This window comes from Epinephelus fuscoguttatus, linkage group LG14 (assembly GCF_011397635.1).
Source record: "Epinephelus fuscoguttatus linkage group LG14, E.fuscoguttatus.final_Chr_v1".
In the NCBI taxonomy this organism is placed as follows: domain Eukaryota; kingdom Metazoa; phylum Chordata; class Actinopteri; order Perciformes; family Serranidae; genus Epinephelus; species Epinephelus fuscoguttatus.
The window spans coordinates 19,029,150-19,049,647 of NC_064765.1; the positions used below are offsets into that span (position 1 = coordinate 19,029,150).

Consider the following 20,498-nt stretch of genomic DNA (forward strand, 5'->3'; position numbering starts at 1 on the left):
CTCAGATACAGAGCCCAGCAAAAATCACATAATCATTTTTAGATTTCTTCTTTTTTTAAATGAAAATCACAGTATCTGTCAAAACAATCCCAACATGATTTTTGTCTGCATATTTTGCAGCTGTACTGCAGATGATGTGAAATCAATCTGACCACAATCATGACCAGCTGAAGATGTCTGGAGGCCCCAGGGGGAAAAAAGCAGCTGGTTCTTCCCACTCTTAGCACAGTGTCTGCAGTATTCTTATGCTGTAATATTGCATGGCTCCAGGTTTTATGTCATTTTAACTCATCACAGTTGTTGGAGAATGTGCACCACAGTCATGTCAAATAATTAAGGTATTAAAAGCTAGATCGTGAAGGCTGCTACCATTCCAGTTTTATGTTCTTTTAGTTGCAGATATTCCTAAAGAAAGTTGAGATTGAAACTTTGCCAGTTTTGTTCAGTTAATAATGCAGCCTTGGCTTAAAAAAAAAAAGCGAATTCCCACAAGAGTAAAATGCCTGCTTTTGGGATAAAAGACTGCAATCGGAGACAATAAAATATAACCAAGGAATACTTGAATAACAGAAAGGATTGTCACTTGAAGAGATGTTTTTAAAGTCATGAGGAAACCAGGGAGTCTACAGGTTTCACACACTTGAATTCAATGCCTCTTAACACATTTTAAATCTAGTTATTTTAAACCAAATTTAAGACATAATACTGGACAAATCATCTTCTTTTTAATTCAAGCATTGCAGGTAAGTATAAAGGTAAGTAGTATATATGTGGTCCCGTGCAAAGGTAGGTTTTAAACAGGAATACAATTACTGGAGTGAGTTTAATTAATCCACTACAGAGTAAGAAGACAGTATTAAGTACAGTGGTAGTTCTAAAAAAAAATATAAGAAATGTGAACTCACTTTGACAAAATAATAATAAATTCAAAGATGGATCAATAAAATTAGATAAAATGCAGCAATTAAGACCAATTCAATTGCAATTCAAGACTATGACTTTTAAGGCCTGATGTTTACATGATTTAATTTATAATTTATATTTTAAGAACTTTTAAGGACCTTCAGACACCCTGGAAAACTGCATTTTTGAGAATAGTGCCCCATTATGCACCATTAATCTTAAATACTATACTCTATGTAGTGTAATTACATGGATACAACTCATGATTTTAAATTAGTAAATAGGTGTATTTTCAATTTAGCAAACAGCTGCTGAGATGAGATTTCACTCTGACTTTGTATAAAAAGAAAAAGAATTCACTTACACAATTCAGAAAGTAAAGGGCTTTATATTCGTTTCCACATTTATTTCTTTAGAAAGTGTTACATACATGTCTGCCAACATCTGTCCACTGCATCCCAACACTGATTTATTATAAACTGAGGTGAAAAATAACCAAACATATTCCTCAAGAACTTTGTAGTGGGGAAATGTTGTTGTTGTTTTTTTTTTTTTTCAGTCACATTTTCACACAACTGCGAAGGCCTTGCAATACGCTACTGACCATTTCTAACAATCTGAAAATCTGTACATTTATCTTGGAGAACTACAGTATATACACTTGACATGTGATCATGAGTTAACATAACAGGTGTTATCTGAATGCTTTTATAATAAATGTCTAAAAAACAACCCCTTTGAGTCTGATGTGCACTGCTTAAGCTTGTTTTTATCTTAACGCTAATTTCATTTCTACAATTCTTCATTTTGGCAACTTCAAAAACAAACGATGAAAAAAAAAAACATAATACTATAATTTTGGGAGAAAGAAAAAAAAAAATACTGGTATAGCTTGTGAAAATACAAAGTAATTTGCCAAAGCTATGCTAAAAAGGTGCTCAGTTAAACTAACTTCCAAGAAGCAGTTTGCTGTTGTTGGTGTCTGTTGGGAAGAGGTCAGGCAGCGTGGTGGTGCACACCGGTCTCCCCAGGACCACCACAGGTCTGAGGTACTGAAGCTGCTTAATAGCCAGGTCCCCACACCCAGCCAGGGCTTTGTCCAAGATGGACTTCAAGTTTTGGACTGATGTGAAGTCTCCAGTCATAGCATGGGGCTTCAGCAGTGGGGAATGAGTGCGTCTGCTGCGGGTGTGCGAGATTCCCAGCTGGTTGTTCTCCTTAACCGAACAACTGCGTTTGAAAGAATCTCGCCGTTTCACCGGGACCTCGTTTTTGTCTTTCGGTGTCGTCTCTTGTATGAACCTCAGGAATGAGGATTCAAAGCCCATGGGCTTATAGGTAGCGAAGTCAAAAGGGCGAGGAGAAGGGCTGCGAGGCTGAGTGTCTTTCAAGTTTGAAGGCGGTTCAGACAATTCGTTTTTCCGTTTTAGCGGCTGGCGGACAGGAGGAGCGGGCAACGGCGCTGACCCATTCAACAATTTAACACTGTCCTTGGTGCCTGACACATCCTGAAAGCCCTGTTCGGAAGTAAAGCGCAGTGAGCATGGTGGCGAGAGGTCAACAGTGAGGGGGCGAAGAAGAGGTCTGATTTGATCCAAGCTTAATCTCTCCTCCTGTTTCTGACTGTTTTGTGTTGCTGCAGCCGAGTCTTCAGTGTGCCCGCCGGTGCTCGGCTCACCATACAGCACCTCATCTGCGCCAACGAGGACGCCATTTCTCTCAACAGGTGGTGGCTCCTCCTCTTCCTCCTCTGGGAATACCAGTGGATCATGATTATCGTCCTCCTGCACCTCTGCCTTGATGGAGTGTAAGCTCATGGGTGCAGGCTGCCCCCCTGTGTTTTCAGGCTCTGTTTGATACTCCATTTTGCGAACCCCATTGGGGGAACACGCTCCTGTGACTGTTGGCCTGGCCGACCTCTGAATCAGTTCCTCCAGCTGCTCGGCAGTATAAACCAGCTTATCTTCATTCTTAACAAAATCTTTCTGACGCATGCGGTGAACCCTCAGGTAGTGACGGTGCAAGCTCTGCATGTACGTGACGACAGAATCACAGTCCTGGACCATGCATGGGTAGGCCACGCGCAGGCAGCGGTCTTGGCACATCTGTAGTGCTTCTTCGTGAGACCTGAAGACGTAACGGCTGAAAGAATTTCTCTTATCCCTCTTTTGTTCTGACTCTTTTGTTTCCACAGCAGCCTCCTCCCCAGTGTCCTCTGACTGGTCCTCGGTAACTTCAGGGTTTGGACTCGAGCTCTCAGCCTCTGTGGTGGGGGCTGAACCAGGTTCTTCCTTCTGAGGATCCTGTTGTGCGACAATAAGCTTCTTTTGGCATCCAGTAATTGACTTTTTGTGAGTGCTCTGCAGACGTACCACCAGTGAATCGTAGTATTCACAGTGACTGTAAAGTGTATGTTTTTTAAGGGCATCATCGTGGCTGAACACCCGCGTGCAGCCTTCAAACTTGCACCTTATTAGCTCTGGTGGTTGTGAGTGGACATCACGAGTGTGACGCACTAGGCTGCTTTTAAGGTGGTAGGAAGCCTGACAGTTGGCAAAGTGACACTTGTATTGGGGCTGGGGTTCATCCGAGTTTGGGAGAGGCCTTTTCTTAGCGGGCTCTTTTCTGACTTCTGGACTGTGATGAGCATCAAAGTCTTTTTCCAACAGCAGCTGAGAGCGATTGTAATGATGTATCAACTGCAGGTGGCGCACAAGGCCTCCCTGGGTGGAGAAAGCGGCATCACAGTTTTTTGCTACACAATGAAAAGGTTTACTGAATTTATCCAAGATATAGCAGAGATTACTTTTGGCTACCAGACGTCTTGTAGTTCTGACCTGTTGAGTGGTCCTCACCTCACTTTCTCCCTTCTGCTTGTTCTCTTCCTCTCTGCTCTTTGCTCCATCCTCTCCTTCCTCTTCAAATGGAGAATGATTGTCAAACTTTCTTCCATTTTCACTTACTGCTGTTGAGTTTTTTTTCTCTGGTTGGCGTTGCACTTTGGGGATGTCCTTCCACACTTTGAGACCATGGTGCTGAGGTGTACGCTTTGAGCCGTCTTTGTTTCCCTCAAGTCGTACCGATGCGCAGCTTATTTTCTCCACCAGATTCTGACTCAGGTTATGGACGTGAATATAGTGGGCCTTCAGTACATGTTTTTCTCTGTGACTCTTTGAACAAAGCTGGCACACGTAAGGCTTAAACGATGTAGTTTTCAGAGAAGTCAACCTTTTCGCCTGTTCAATAGTGCGACCATGTTTGGTGTTATAGTGTCGCAGTAAGCTGTAACTCTGAGCAGTCCTAAAGCCACAACCTTTCACCTGACAGACGTATGGCTTAGCAGCGGCTAATGATTCGGCACCGCTTTCTTCATCAGCTGCTGATTCAGTTTTGAGTTTTAGCTTTTCCTCAGGCTTATTCTGGAGCAACAAAACAGGAGGCTTTGCGACGATTGCCTGATGAAGAGCTATTTCTGATGCATTAGGCTCTGTGTTGGACTGAGGGGGCTCGCCTGCCTCACTGTGAGGCGAAGAAGAATTCAGGTCCAGTTTACTGAGCCTGGAAAGTATTTCACTCAGAGCATCATTTTTTAAATGAGAGCTTGAAGAGCTTGTTTCAGTGTTTTTGGGAAGAGTGGCTACTTTTCTTTCTTTGCCGGACTCTGTGGGTTGAAATGAAGTTGAGACCTCATTTGTTCCCTTTTCCTCAGTGTCAAGCTCAGTTTCAGTCTTTATCCCTTTGGACTTTGAGCCCCGTTCTTTGTCATGTTTGTGTTCTTTGTTCTCCAGTTTAAGGTGTTCTGGGTGGGCACATTTCAGATGCCTCTGGACATCTCTGGCTCTGGAGAAAGTCATGCCACACTTCTCAAAGCCACAGGTGAACTTACTTCCATCAAAACACACAGCCACCAAGGTCATTGTTGCTTTGGGCTCCTTGCTTTCAGACTCTTGCAATGAGGAGGCACAAGAGTTCAGGACATCTCCATTTACAGTCACTTGTGTAGTTACTGGCTTACTAAGGCGGGGGGACACTTCAGTGACCGTCTTAAAAAGTCTCCGCTTTGCCTTCCTCTGAGCCTCAAAGTCTTCTTCAGAGAAGGTGATGTTGTGCGTGGATAAATGCTTTATGAATTCTTTTTTGGATAAATAGTATTTCTTACATTCGCCGCTGGAGCAGGTAAATGCTGCATCTCTGAAATGCTGCGCTTCGTGGTGATAGATTTGTCCCAAGTCGGAGTACGTGACGTAGCAGCCTTTGAGCTCACACTGGTAGTTGAGGTGATAGCCATGGGTCTGCTTGTGCGTGACAAGTTCATTGGAAGTGCTAAACTTAGCGCCACAACCCATAACCACACACGCGTAAGGCTGATCACCATAGTGAACTCTCCGGTGTCTGCGGTGATGGTGTGCGGAGACAAAATGGCGTCTACAGAAAACACACTTCTCCCGCTTGTCTCTCATCTGATGAAAATGTTTCACATTGTCATCACCTTTATGTTCCGACTTTAAATGGACATATAAGTACTTGGAATGTTTAAAAATCCGAGTGCACCCAGTTCCTGGACATGGATACTCATCCCGGTTCTGCAAACTGAAATGCTGGTCAATGTATTCGAATGTTACGTGCTCGTCATCATCCACATTCTTCTCCTTCACGGTTTTGGCTTGTTGCACGATGTGGTGCAGCACGTCTGGATCGTGTGTGGATTTGTAATACAGCATTAAAGATGGGTCAATGGTGATCTCCCCTGGTTCAATGTCATCGTCCTCATCCACCGGTTTCTGCCCGTCTTCTGTCTTTACATTGTTTTTACAGAGACCTGTTGTACTCTGCACGTGTTCCTTCAGGTGAGGAACGAGCTCCTTTCTGCTCTTAAACTTTTCCAAGCACACAGGGCAGGGGTGGTCATCGTCCTCGCCATGTCTTTTGGAGTGGTGAATGATTTGGGTGTCAGTGACCGTCCTCTTACAGATCTGACAGCAGAACTTGTGTTTCTTTGCCTCTGGTTCTCCTTGGGTTTCTGTTAAGTTAGAAGACTGCTTTTTATCCTGCTGCTCATGACCATCAAGACTTCCATTTACCCGCTTTTCATGCTCAGATTCTACTTTCACAGTGATTCCCTGTGGCTCCTGTTGTCTACCCTTCTCTCCTTTGTCTGCCGCCTCCTCCTCTTCCCCCTCTGACTCCGGCATCAACCCTAGAAGGGAGACGCAGTGATACTTGAGAGTTTTCCAGTCCCAGAATTCAGGGTCAAAAGGCCAGTATGCTTTCAGAGCTAGCAGCAACTCGCAGCGTAGTGAGTTGGGAATGACCTCATCTTCCTGGTCATACTTTTGGTCTGGGCGCAAGTAAAGTTCCTCAAGGGACGCAAAGACCTCCTGGCTGGGGCCAAGGAGGAACTCTGTGAGTAGGCAGGCACGCAACACTTCAAGGTCCCCTGGAAGAAGGCAGGACACTGTCTTACAGACAGAGATCCTCATTTCTGAGTCGTCCTGCTTTGGAAGTTGAAGGGCTTTCACACACAGTTCTACTGAAGCAGGTACGCCAACTTCCTCCGTCTGAAAATAAAGGGATATATTATTATTAGCATTATTTCTTTCCCATCGTTTTTTCCAATCACACACTGTTTTGGATTTATCAAGTTCTGAAACTGTAGGTAAAATGTCACTGCAACTAAAAATTTAAGGTTAGTAAATACATTAAAAAAGGGGGAAATATTTCTTGTGATGTTTGACATTAAAAACTAATTTGTGCAGTTTCACATTTCCCAATTAGTATAGAAAGTAGACTGTCTTATTTTGAAGACCATCTGCTTTTACTCTCCCGTTCCACCTCGTTATTTCTCCATTATCATTATCCCCAAATAACATTCAAACATCACACACTTTGTTGTTGTTTCTCTGTGCCGAAATGTCGTATAATGGCATTGTTTTTTTGTTTTGTTTTTTTTTTTCAAATTAGTTTCAACCAGCAGCTCTTTGGGTCGGTCCACAAAAATTTTAACTCCCTTTGTCGGTTTTTGCCCTAGGATGTTGAAATTTGGCATCGAGGTCTGGTGTCTGTGTGTGAAGGTGACTCAAAGGTGCAATATGTGGATGCACACTCAAATGTGGTCACAGCTGTTGTGAATTTGCACTTGTTCTAATTTGCCTGACTTTGAAGCTGTGCTGGAAATGCAAACAGGAAGCTCTCAGTTCTTTAGTTTAGTTTCTGTAGCTCCTTATAAACTAGAGCTTACAACTAAAATCCAGTACAAAAATGGCTGTATGGCTGTTGGGCTAACCTCTGTCTGAATGACCTGGACCAGGTAAAGCAAATGGTGGATGGTTTTGGCAATGGCACCGAGCTGAAGGCATCGCTCCAGAAGAGACATCAACGAGGGGTCTATCCTCCTCTGAAGTTTACTCCACAAACGTGTCAAGTCCCTTTGGATAAAAAAAGACCAAAAAATTACACAACATTCAAACTTCCTCTTTCCCTAAAACACACTCACACTTGACTGACTCTCTGATGACATCACATATTTGATCAGAGATCTTCCACTTTCAATGTGACTGCGGTCATAAATACATTATGTACAATACATGCAGTCCATATAACCTCTTGGCCCCAGACAGGAACTACTCACCAGGAGCAGTAAGTGCTCTGCTGCTGGAGCTGCTGTGTCAGGAAAGTTGTGCACAAGATGAAGGCAGTGTTCTCTTCCCCCTCAGTCTCCAGATTACATGTGATCTCCAGCACATCCTTACAGTCGAGTCTGGATATCTGTTCAGGGAGTAAAACGTGTTACTGCTAAGAAAACAACATGACAGCACTCCGTCATTTGAAATTTGGGTATCAAAAGTGTAATGCCAGTAGTGTTTCTCCTCTGTTCCCAGTAAGCAATTATACTTAAGTTAATATGTCAATTAGGGATGCACCAATATGATATGCCGGATCGTTACTTGTGCCTGTGCTGGGCAACAACCTTATTAAGTGAACTGGGTGTAGATCATGATGTGATCCTCATTAAATGCAGTTTCTTCAGTGCAGTATTTCTGCTATCAGTTACATTCATTCAGGCAAAGTTTTGCTGCCACAGCAGTCCACCAAGTAACATAAGTCCAATTAGTTCCACACAGTGAGGTATACAAACTTTAAACTTGGGAAAAGAGAGAGCACTTGTATCAGATCGGTATGGAGAGAGAGAAAGTTTGATTGGTGCATCCCAATAGTCAACACACCCCATTTCAAACTGCACCAAAAGACAATTAAGGATTTTAAAAATGGCATCAACACAGGCCAATGACACACCAGTTACTCACAGTCTAACGCCAAGCCTCACAGGAAACACAAAATTGCTAGAGAAAGAATCTTAAACCTCTAAAATCATTTGTGTGAATATAATAAACATAAATCAAAAGTTCTGCATATAGAAATGACACAGTAATTACACAGTGCAGATGACAATGGCCCAATTAACATTATTTAAGATCCTTCAGAATGCCAAGAGAAAAAGGACTCAATGCGCATTCTAATAATTCCCCAAATAATTAAAATACTGTTCAAAGTGTTGGAAGGGGCTTGAGAAGATCAGATCATTGGTGATTTGTGGGTTCTACCAGTCGAGCTCGGCACAGTGAATCAGCACAAAAAATAACGTGTTGAAACAGAAAAATAGACAAAATACAAATGAAAATTTAACAGAGATTACTGTCAGGGTGTCGGTGGCTTAGTGGTAGAGCAGGCGCCCCATGTACAAGACTGTTGCCGCAGTGGCCCGGGTTCGAGTCCAACCTGTGGCCCTTTACTGCACGTCATCCCCTCTCTCTCGCTCCCCCCTTCACACTTAACTGTCCTGTCCATTAAAGGCAAAAAAAATGCCCAAAAAAATCTTAAAAAAACAAACAAAAAAAGATTATTTAACTGTTGTCCATTATATGCATCGCTAAGTACTCTAGCTTGAGTCTGCAGCATGCATGAGATCCCACCCCCCTTCTTCTGCACCTGCATCACCTTGACTTCCTGAATTTTGTCTATCCCTCTTCCACCCCCTGGACTTAACAAAAAAACAAACAGGATGTGTGAGCGAGGCAGAGGAGAATGAGCAAGGTTACTAAACAGAAAGATCCTAGGGGGTTCCTGCAGGGGAGAATTGGTCTGCACAATCAGCACACACAAGATGTGAGCACTGATATGGATTTAGCTATTTTTACCAGTAAATAATGGAAGCTCAATGAAAACACCAGCGCAATAACTACATGTAAACTATTGAGAATTTGAAGAGGTTAGAAATTGTGTTTACCTACAGTTGAGTGAAAGTGTGGTAACTTTAAACAGGACATGGAAGGTTTTAGGCTGACTGACGGCATACCAATAAAAGGCAGGGGAGTGGAGTCAGACGGCACTACAGAGGCAGGACCAAACAATGAGAGAACATGCCAGTGAAAATTAGGAGGACTTCAGAATGCACTCACGCTAAACAAGTATCTGCAGTTCAACAAAGATAAAAAGCACAGATCACTGCCTGAGTCACTGACACTTCCCTGCCCTTATTAGAAAAGCCAGAGATGAAAAGACATAACAGAGACCACAACTTCTTGGTGCCTCACTCTAAAGACCTCTAAAGCCTTTTTAAACTGTTGAAGGTTTTCCGAGTCCTTAAACTGAATGCCAGAAAGCTCAATTTGCATGTGAATTTGGGACTCTATTTTTGGAGACGCTGCAGATAAACTTTATAAATAGACACCTCTTTTTAACTTATTATAAAAAGGCTTGACTTGCAAATATGTCCACATTATTATTCATTGCTTCAATAATATAAATTTTATATTAAAAGGAGGCAAAGAATCGCTGCACTGGTGTGTGTGTTTGAGTCAGTTTGTGTGTGACTGAATGCTGACAACGAATGCTGTTTTATCTGGACTCTGAGCGCTGCTGTGACCCTTCAACACTTCCTGCCATAACCATGTGTCTCTTCATATAGCAAGAGCGTGTTGAGCAGAAGCTCGACATCTCAAATGTTTATCCAGTACTTTAAGCTTTTTATCCGAAATGTTTAAATCAATTAATTCAGCCATCCATTTCGACCATTTCGCCATTACTTTCAGCTGACTATTTGGACCTCTCTGCTATCAAGATTGCATGAAAATTACTTATCTATCAAGCAATGTGTAGTTTGCATGATATCAGACAGAATCATCAACTCATTACACTTCAGGCTCAGCGATATGGACAAAAATTCATATCTTGGTATTTTCAGGCTGACTGGCTATATATGATATATATCTCGGTATTTTCTACAAAATGAGCTTCATGTTTTCAGCTGCAAGTCAAAGCCACATTTGAGAAGTCACAAGCACTTATATAAAAACAGACTGTGATCAAAAATAAAATGCAAAGACAGGGATTTTATCCCCTGTTTGAACATGGAAATTAAAAGTTATATAAAATATATAGCAGGGCTGTACAGTAATGTTTTTGCACATAGCACTGGAGCTACAGAGGTTTAAAGGTTTGCAGCACAGGACACAAAACTATGACATCAGTATAGAAGTAGGAAGTAGGCCTAAATCCATTGTAGTTTGGAACAATTAAAAGTCTTTGGGGGGAGGGGGGGGGGGGTAAAAAGTCATTTTCCATGGGCTTTCAAATGTATCTAGTGTTTACAATGATATTTAGGCTAGTAATCTTATTTATGCACAGAGCATCAACAGAGAGGCCTAGGGAGGGAAGGTGACACTTGTTCGCCTGCATCCAGGAATGTCTCAGTGTCACATAACAGACTACAACTACCAAGAAGAACGCAGACAAGCTATGATCCATCTCACACACAAACTGGCAGTGCAGCTCTGGATTGCACATGTGCTCATTTATCTCACAGACTGATTTAGCATAGCAGATGCAACATATAGACTGATGCCGTACTGTAGACTAATTAACAGACAGATTAAACAGAGGAGCCGCTCTGTGTCTCTCTGAGTGTTGCTGGAGAACTTGTGAGTGAGTGAGTGAGCGGAGCTGTGCAGAGTGTGTGAGAAGAGAGACGCACACTGGTATGCCTTATGTAACACAACTTGATGCTATATTGATATAAACAGTGTTGTCTAAATTTATATCTTGCTTGAAAATATATCGATATATCATACATAGTTGTTATATCATCCAGCCTTAGGTATGCTTGACAACAGTGTTAGTCCCACCCATGGGGCTGATTGGATCAATTGCTTTTTTAACTGAGGAACTACTGTTTCATGTCATGATGCCAGACAAATCAGTAAACTCAGTAGAGTGGGCGGATTCAAAGGTCAGGACTCAGGCAAATGTGTCATAGGATTTACAGCTAACTCATTATGTTGATTTTTTTTTTTTTTTTTTTTTAAATCAAATAGCAACTCTACTATTGAGTACCCCCTGGCAACTCCAAAAGCACAAGTACCCCTGGTTGGAAGGCACTTTTAAAAAGTATTTATAGTCATCCATTTCTGTGGCAGAATCCATGACAATCATAATGTGACACTGAGGAAATATCACGGACATCATCATGAACATTCTGTATTAATCACGCACTCTGATATTCTTACACAAACTACCTCAGATCTGACACACTACCAACATATTTAGAAGCTACCAAACTTTATTTATCACTTTATCATTTTTGTCATACTTTGCACCCTACTGTTACCTAATTATATTTGCTATATATTGCTTTTTCTACTTTGTTATTTTAGTCCTTGTATATTTCACGCTTTGTATCTGCACTCCTATAACTTTGTACTGCAACTGCTGTACAGCAATTTCCCCTGAAATCAGTTCTATCTTATCTCATGTTATCTTTATCATCTCAGTGACTGAGAGACACAGAATTTAGTGCTTTGTATTTTACAGGCTCGTTTGGCAACCTGTCACTTACACTCTTTGTCACACTGTTGTTGTTGCTACCTCTGTAAGTACCTGTGAGAACCATCGCTGTTGTGAAAGAGTGTCATGCCAGCAACCAGAAGTCTAGTGCAAGTATTCCTCCCCCTGTTCACAAAGTGCTGTAATACCTCCATGATGGCCTCTTCGTTGGGCAGAAGGTGACAAAGCAGGGAGACGTAGGTCTGACGAAATGTAGCTTGGTTGGAGATGGAGCTGCATTCAGTGCAAGCTTTGGCCAGCACCACCGCCTTGGCCACTTCGCCCATCTTCTCCAGGTGCTTCACCCGCATCTCCATGAAGCCCTCGCCTTCCAAGCTGATGTATGCATCAACTAGGGACAGGAGGCAGAAAGGATATCATTAACAAACTACCATGACAGGGACCGAGTTATAATAAGCGCTAGGTAAGGTAGAACGTGTGCTGGCATGTCCCAATGAAACAACCTAGATAATTTAACTAGATTCTGACCTTCTTCTGTGTTGGTGGGCTGGCCGGTGAGGAGAGATGTAAGGACAGGGTTGCTCCAGGCTCCTCCCTCTCCTGTGATCTGGAGTAAAGCTTGAAGGTCTGTGCTCCCATACTGTAACAAGGTATCATGGGCAATCTGGAATAAACACACACAAAAAAGTTATATATAAATACATTTTACAATAACTTTGCTCAGCTGCATCTTAAAAATTAGACAATATTTTCTTCTGACAATGGTGCTCCTCCACTACTGTCACACAATAATGTCGTGATAATGAGTTTTATAAATGGGCCACTGTACTTAAAAGACCATTAGTCCCCATTAATACACAGAATATCCTAACGTACCTCTCCAGGAATGTTTTAAAGTATGTACCTCAACTAATACTTGTTTTGTTTAACGTGGTTTTTCCGCATAAAAGGAGCTAAAAGAAGATCTAGATCTGCTTCTTGCGCTTTGTTGACTGGTGAAAGCGCAGTGTGCATCAAGATGGCTGGCATTAGCGTAAGAGGAAACATCAGAGAGATTTGATCCTACAGGTTTGAGCCTCAATTACACCCAGACTCAGATGAGGAGTCTGTTGTGCCCCAAAATCGATGACTAGCAGACGAATCAGAATAATTAAGCGTAGTTAGCATCTTTCATTCACACTGACTGTTAGCTTGTTAGGTTGTAGGCTAACTGGCAGTGGCAACATATAATATCTGCTACGATGGGGCTTTTGGCAGATAATGAAAAGAAGGTCCAGGGTCCGGTTTACATCCACGAGATGCACAGTCCACCCTATTTGCTGTCAAAACTTTCACTTTGCTGATGCAATCTCTCGCTCTCTGACAAGTCCCCTTTGCGCCAGATGATTCAGGTTTATTTGCCGCTGTTGGGTCAAAGTCTGTTCCCGTCGATATGTGTTTCCCATAGTTAGACAGAGATTGTCTTTCATATTAGTGATGTTCCTAATCTAGCTTGCCCAGCGTACATCTGAATCTCAGATTTCAGAGAAGTGCATAGATCCCGCCCCCTTCAGTAGAGGAATGTGAACACACCTGTCTCGGGACAAACTTTGCACAGATACAAGTCAGTACAGTAATGATCATTCATTTTGGAGGAAATAACCAAGAATGTATTTTTTGAGTGCAGGGGACCTTTAATTTGTAGGCTGAATGTATTTTCTCTACACAAAGCAAAACCTTTTCTTTAGTCTTTAAAAAACCACTGTCCAGGTCTGGAAATCAAACTTCACAGCTCAGCTCAAACCGACCAGTTTTTATAATTGACTTTTCCTTTGTTGTCCACTCTGCTGACAAAAATTTAACATTATCATATTTGAAATGAAATCAAACTAGGCTTGGGCAGTATATGGGTACTACAGTATACCAGAGTACTAGGAATCCCAAAGTATTATGATCAATACTGTCAAAAATACCTACACTCCTCTTTCTATTAAACTGATACTGAGATGCTGTACTGAGGTGATGTAGAGCACACTCAACCAAAGGTCAGTCTCTACTGGTGGAACGAGCAGCTGAGTTGGGAAAGATGGCGACTGCAAGTGGTGGGGATAGTGTTCCAAGACTAGTAAAAAGAGAAATGCTGCTGCCCTTTTTTGGGAGTATTACCACATATATGTTTATTTTGAGGTAAGTGCTTCTGACTGTAAATCAATTTATTTGCAACATGATTTCCAAGGCCCAGACAAACTAAACCATCTCCAAAGAACTAGTAGAGGCAAAAGCCCCCTGCTAAATCGCCTTGCATCACCTGTGTCTCGGCCAAAAAGTTGCACATGAACATGCTGCAGTGACTCCAACCAACTGCCAACCATCCCGTACATTCTGCACTTGCATGAAAGGAAATCGCTGCACCAGCAGACGGCTGCGGTCTGTAATCATCATTCAAAACGGGAAACCAGAAAACCGTCTTGGTGCTAGTTAGCACATTAAGTACATAATCCAATGTCAAAAGAACAGAGTATATTTACAGTGCACCAGTGAACAATGAAACAAACCATCATAAACCATGTTTGCTGAAGAGCTCAGTGGCTAAAGAAAAATAATCTTACCTTACATAACAAGTTTGTTTTGGGCTCACTCCCTCTCAACTTTAGCTATTTGTTTACTTTCCTCACTTTAATTTCTCTTCTCATGCGCTGAGCTGAACTGCCAATCATAGTGATGTGATTCACCAACAGGCTCCACAGATACCGATACCGATTCAACATGCTGAATCAGCAGAAGAAAAGCCGACAGGCACTGGCAAGGGTCAACAATGCAGGAGACACCACAGAAACAAGGGCAACAGGCGCTCATCGACGGCCCAACATCGACCAACAGCTGATCTTCTGCTTGGCGTGCCAGGGTCCTCACACATCATCTGGCTACAGATGTGCCAGTATCCACCACGGCAAAAAGTGTGATCGAATCTTCCAGCAAGAGGGATACTTATTTCATATCCATTCTTTATTCAATGAGCCATTAAAACTTCTCTCAGTACAGTGACATCTATCATCAGTGGCTCCCCTTTTACTTGTTTTTTTTCTTTGTTTGTTTTAAAACAAAAATACCATCATATGCCAGACACCAAGGTGAAATGTCAGGTACGAAAAAATAAATACCGCCCATGCCTATATCAAAAATGTAATTCCTTTATTTGATTAAAACTGTTAAGCCAGAGACAATCTAATAGCAAAGAAACTAATAGTACATTTTTAAACCTATATTAGTTGGACTGTATGTCAGTGTGGTAACTGGTTCTCACAACAATTTCATTCAGCAAGCATTTATTCATGTGTAACTATCTCCCAATGATAAGTTAAAGGTCATAAACACTGGTGGTTTAGACTCAACAATGCAGACAGAAACAAAACATCTACACCAGCTTGGAGCCTTCTTTCTCTTCTAGCCTCCTATCAGAGGGCTTTGGATAACGCCTGCTGAGGCACGAACAAACAGAATGGCCTTTTCTTTTCACCATTTCATTTTCCTCTGCAACCTCTCAGCAACAAATGTTTTGAAATAAGGTCCTCTACCTGAACAGAGTGGTGGAACTGAACCCAGGCGTCAAAGGGGATTTCATTCTCAGGCACTGACAGCAACAGTTCAAAACAGCTCCTACAAGAGACGAAAAACAAGATTAGACTGATTTCTGTTCATTATGATATTTCTGGACAGTTCTATTCTTAACCAAAAAGAGAAAAACCCAGAAAACAGAGGCTCTGCAAGTGTGAAGTCTGGACATATTAATTTCAACGACAGTCTGTGAAACGACCTAAATTAGAGAAAGTACTCTCCAGCTCTGTGTTAATGTTTTAAAAGAGTCAGCTTTACATATTCATACATTAAACCTGTCAAAAAGCTTGTTTGAAAATGAAATGAACGGCAGTGACACGTTTTTGAGGTTGTATCGCAATCGCTTTTTACATCTGCCCAACAGTTAAATTTAACAATTACAAGCAAACTATTAAAAGATCCTTCATGGAAGCCTTTGTGTTGAGCTGAAAACACTCAAACAACCTCCACTCTTCACATAAGGACATTTGCAGATGGAAGGAGTGTGATCGGAGCCGCAGTGTGTGGGCTTGGCAATTAACCAAAAGACATAATGAATCTCTAGCTAGTCGACCTAATTTAAGTCATGTCAGTGACTGTTCGGTAAATTCTTTCAGACAGGCTGTCTTCTCAAGCATGAACCCTTTAATGCATCTGTAAAGGGTAACTTCAGTATTTTTCAACTTGGCCCCTATTTTGTCTTGTTTTTATGTCTAAGTGACTAATGGGAACAAAACTTTTTAAATTGGGTGTGACGGCTCCTGCCAGCAGCGGCAAAACAAGCTGCAATGTCACCATTTGAGGAAAGGTTCGCACCGTTACTTTGCATCCATTCAAGTGCTTGTTTTTGCCACTGACAGGCTCACACTGTTTTTTTAAGTGTCTGACAACATTGTGGAAAGGATTCCTACAGAGATAGACCTTTTGTTAAAGAAACATCCTTTTTGTTGAACAAGGAACAGCCCCAAAATGTCTTTCGCCAAACTCACAGGGGTCTGTTTAAATTAGGAGTAATTTTATCATTGTAAGATACACTTCACTGAAAGGTGACACACACAGAATAAAACTTGCAAAAAACATCTTGGTTTGTCTTTCCACTGTGTCAACAATCACTAATTCTGATTTGGTCGAAATAATAGATGTGTAAATATGCTGGCTCTACAGACACTAAAATTTCTGTTTTGTTTTTTTTAAAAGGAGTCTGGTGGGTTAGCGACAGCGATTTTGGGCTGTTTCTGGTTAAACAAAAAGGATCTTACTCTTTAACAAAAAGGTCTGTCTCTGTCAGACACTCAGAATAACAATCTGAGCCTGTCAGGGGGGAAAACAAGCACCTTTAGTGGGCGTACATTTACAATGCCAACATGTCCTGAGTGGTTACATTGTAGGCTGATTTGTGGCTGGACCTATTTCAAAAACTGGTCGCTCTCATTAGTCGCTTAGACACAGAAATATGGGACAATAGTGTCCATGTTGAAGAGAGGCTTACATCTAACCCAAAGTAAAAACCCATCACTGTCGGTCAGTGCGTGCTCATGTCCTTTATGTCAGTTCATTGTATCGTGAGTTAGCTGGATTAGACTTACTACCGCTATCAAAATGTTAACGTTACGGCTTTGAGAGGAGACACAAGCAGCTTCTTTTTATAACTTGTAACACACCCATCTTATATATAACTAGTGCTTAGAAATGAAAAAAGCAAGGACAGAAAATAACACATTTGACTTTATTGTTTATTCAGAAACTTGGTGAAATTTGGTGGATAGGCTTTTCACCTTTAATCTATATTAGAGTGAACAATTAAAGTGCTCGGCAACACAAACCAAGTGTGCACGTAACATGTATGGGCCATTTTTGTCAGTACTCACAAAGCTAGTCTTTTTAAAACAAGGGCCACTCTGTCGGACTCTGCAGTGAGGTGGGATCGGGCTGCAGCAAAACAGTTTATGGACAGACAGTAGACCTCCAGAAGAGGAAGACCATGCTCCATGGAGTTCCTGCTCCCAGCATAGTGCATCAGTGCCTAGAAACACACAAAAATGTCGCATGAAGAATAACAGTTATGGGAAAAGTATTCAAAAACAGTGCTAAGAAGAGCGAAACATTTGTCGAGATGAACAAGGGGTTTTCCACCTGGGGGAGATACCAGTCTTTACCTGATTGATCCCAGCTGACACCGTCTGGTGTGAGATGCTCCTGATTGGGCCTGAGGGGAGTTGACTGTATAGCTTATGACATCCCTGAGCCGACATGCACTAAAGAAAACCGACTCAAGGAGGGACACATGTGCCCTTGCATCTTGTCACCTTTTTTTTTAGACATTTACTTTAATATTTCAAGGCTACCCTGATGCAAACTTACTTTCCTTTACTGATTCAAAAAATTCATACATAAAAATGTATTTCTCTGAATTATACTGCTATGAAATGAAAAAATGTTACACATAAAGTACAGAAAACAGTTCTGCTCTCTTATTGAGTCTTTACCTTTAACAGGGAGCGCAATTTTGTTTGTAGTACATATCATCCTAACTGTCAACTGTCCCCAGGCAAAGAGGAGTCAACATTCGGCATCAAAACCAGTGTGTCACCTGTATGTAGCCCGCTGCTACACACATTGAATCATCATCACTATCAACATCCCAGGAGTCCCATTTGCTTGACAGCGGGATCCTCGCTGGTTGCTGCTTGGGTCTACAGAGGCACTAAATTAATTCCCTTCAGTCTAAATTTATGGTGCCTTCTCAAAGGGAGCCAAGAATAAGGTCCCAACCCCGGGGACCCGTATCAGTGTACTAATTACATCCAGACTACTTCCGATTTCAACAGACGATGAATACAACACAAACTTTCTGTTTATTATCAACCAGAAAAACATTAAATGAACACAGAGTGGAAATTAAAAGAAAGACTGGGTCACTCTTGTATCTTCTAGAGTTATACTTTTTAAATTAATATTTCTCTTTTGTCTTAGTTCAGCAACAAGACACTGCCCAGGAAATCACAAAGCAGGATCTCCATACAGATCAATATCTCTTTCAGTACATCTGGGCATGCCACCATCACTTCAGGCAAACTATCAAGAGTGAGCTGGCTAATGAATTACTCTCTATAATCAGCTTTGGCTGTCAGCCAAGTTTTACTGGTGAATACGTGCTTGCCTTGAGCATAGAAAGTGAAAGTGATAGCTTTTATTTTCTTAAATCAGCCCCCATCCCATGCAAATACTAACATTTGTTCAAACTTGTGCTTAAAATTAAGTGATGGTGAGGATGTGGGTTATTCAAATAAGAGTGCATGTCCATTGTTGATAAGAGGACGATTACAACATGGCAGATGCACAACATTGCCAGTCCGGCAACAGAAGTGCTTTGCTGCGATGTGAGGTGACACTATAACCACAGCTAGAGAATAAAAAATGTGATTGCAACTTCTGAAAATGACCAAAATACCATATCGCAGTAGCTGTGCGCCACAACTACCATTTGGATAAACATACCGCGACACCGCCCCGCCCCGCACACATGCGATCATGCATGATGTGCAAAATGACATTGTCATGTGCATACAAACATCTGTTAGGTTTCCTGTATTGCCAGTGTGTTCTGAATTACAATACAGCTAAACGAGCTATACCACTTAGCTTACTGTAACGGAAACATGTCACTCTTATACCGATGTAACGTCACATTATCATTAGCGTAATGATATTAAGTTAAATAGTTTTAGCATGAAATGATATGCATGTGTGAGCAGGAATAAAAACACACAGTGTGCACTAGCTCCCAGGTTAGGGACCAACCCTAAACTTGACTAGCGGGCCAGCTGCCGTCGCAGATAAGCTAGCTTGCAGGCTGCGAGAAAAACAACCCTGGTTTAAGCTAACGTTAAGCTAACAGTAGCTTCGATGTTGCATGTACACATTACCTGACAGAAGTTGTCGCAGTACTCCGTGGAAGATGCCGTGGATATTTCCTGTTGCCTGAGTACATCTTCGAAGGCTCTCAGCGTGGCCAGCAAGGTTTCCATTGCAACTAGAGTCTCCTCGGCCGTGTCCAGGCTCCATTCGTGCTCTGGTTCGACATTATTCTCCGCCATCTTCGCTCTCCGCCACGGCGCGTATGCAGTGCAGTCTGACGCCGCCTTCAAGTGCTGTCGGAATATTTTAATATGTCACATAAACTTCACCTGCATGACCCGAAAATAAAAAAGGGTGGCGTCTTGTAGAGAAGTGATGTTAGGGTTTATTAGTATTATAACTTGTAGATTGTTGTTACCAACTGCTGTGTTAGCAAACATATCTTTTTCATTTAACGCAACACCTGTTCCGTACATGTGTGTGCACAACAATGTAATCAACTAGCCTTGAGAAGGCTAATTTATTTATATTTCCACCCTTCTTCCTTTCCTGCTGTTTCATAATGGCGCGTATATATACAGCGTATAAAACGACAACTATGAATAAACTTCTAATACAGGTTTCATTTTGTTATATCCATATAATCTATTATTATTTCTGCTCAATACATTAATGACATTGGAAAGTTACGAAGAGTACAGGAAGGTAACATGTCAAGTAGCTTACCTGACAACTCCACTTACCTGCAGGGAGCAGAAATATAGTAGTTGCCCTCTTTGCGCTTTTATCGTTCACTTCTACAATAAATTAAAATACTTTTTGGCTTTTCTTTGTAGTAATCTTATATGTGTTTTATGTTGCGTGTTTTAGAGCCATATATTTTTAGTCTGTGACTTATATTGCTGCCTGTCTTGGCCAGGACAATCTTGAAAAAGACATTTCCAATCTCAAGAGGTTTTTCTGGTTAATTTAAAGTTAAATAAATAAATAATATAGTACAGGTATGAACTCCAGAATAAGGGCTTTGTCTCAGGACAACATGGTTTCTATTTCTGCATCAGTATTTTGATGGAGTAATATTGTTAGGGATGTTGACTGGAAGAGAGTTTGGACCTTTACCACAAAAGTTCCTGCTAATAAATGAGGTAGAAGAAGTTTAATTTAAATTGATCTAGAAGTTATATCCAGTGAAACATTTCTTTAAAAAAATGAAAGATGTAAATGTGAATTGTACAATGTGAATTACATCCTGAAACTCGCTCCTGTTTATTTTGGTTTTGTATTTTTTGTATATATGCTGTGAAAAAAATATTTCTAAATTTCTA

The 20,498-nt window shown here is 41.4% G+C and overlaps 1 protein-coding gene across 1 annotated transcript; it reads right to left on the minus strand.

Moving 5' to 3' along the window:
* Nucleotides 1–1,362: 1,362 nt before the first annotated feature.
* rlf (RLF zinc finger) lies at nt 1,363–19,624 on the minus strand. Its single transcript, XM_049596936.1, has 9 exons — nt 19,592–19,624; nt 19,242–19,466; nt 17,184–17,338; nt 15,297–15,378; nt 12,271–12,406; nt 11,931–12,133; nt 7,532–7,668; nt 7,187–7,328; nt 1,363–6,461 (listed from the first exon to the last, which is right to left on the minus strand). The coding sequence occupies exons 1-9, from the start codon at nt 19,622–19,624 to the stop codon at nt 1,851–1,853; spliced, it is 5,724 nt and encodes a 1,907-aa protein (XP_049452893.1). The 3' UTR covers nt 1,363–1,850.
* Between the last annotated feature and the right edge of the window lie 874 nt (nt 19,625–20,498).

Excerpts from the sequence above, each read along its gene's own strand:
- rlf (XM_049596936.1), bottom strand. The coding sequence starts at position 19,624 with ATGAAAAAGATATGTTTGCTAACACAGCAGTTG. Across the intron at positions 19,467-19,591 it reads GTTTGCTAACACAGCAGTTG|CACTTGAAGGCGGCGTCAGA; the intron begins GTAACAACAATC and ends ATATTCCGACAG. Across the intron at positions 17,339-19,241 it reads ACTGCGACAACTTCTGTCAG|GCACTGATGCACTATGCTGG; the intron begins GTAATGTGTACA and ends GTGTGTTTCTAG.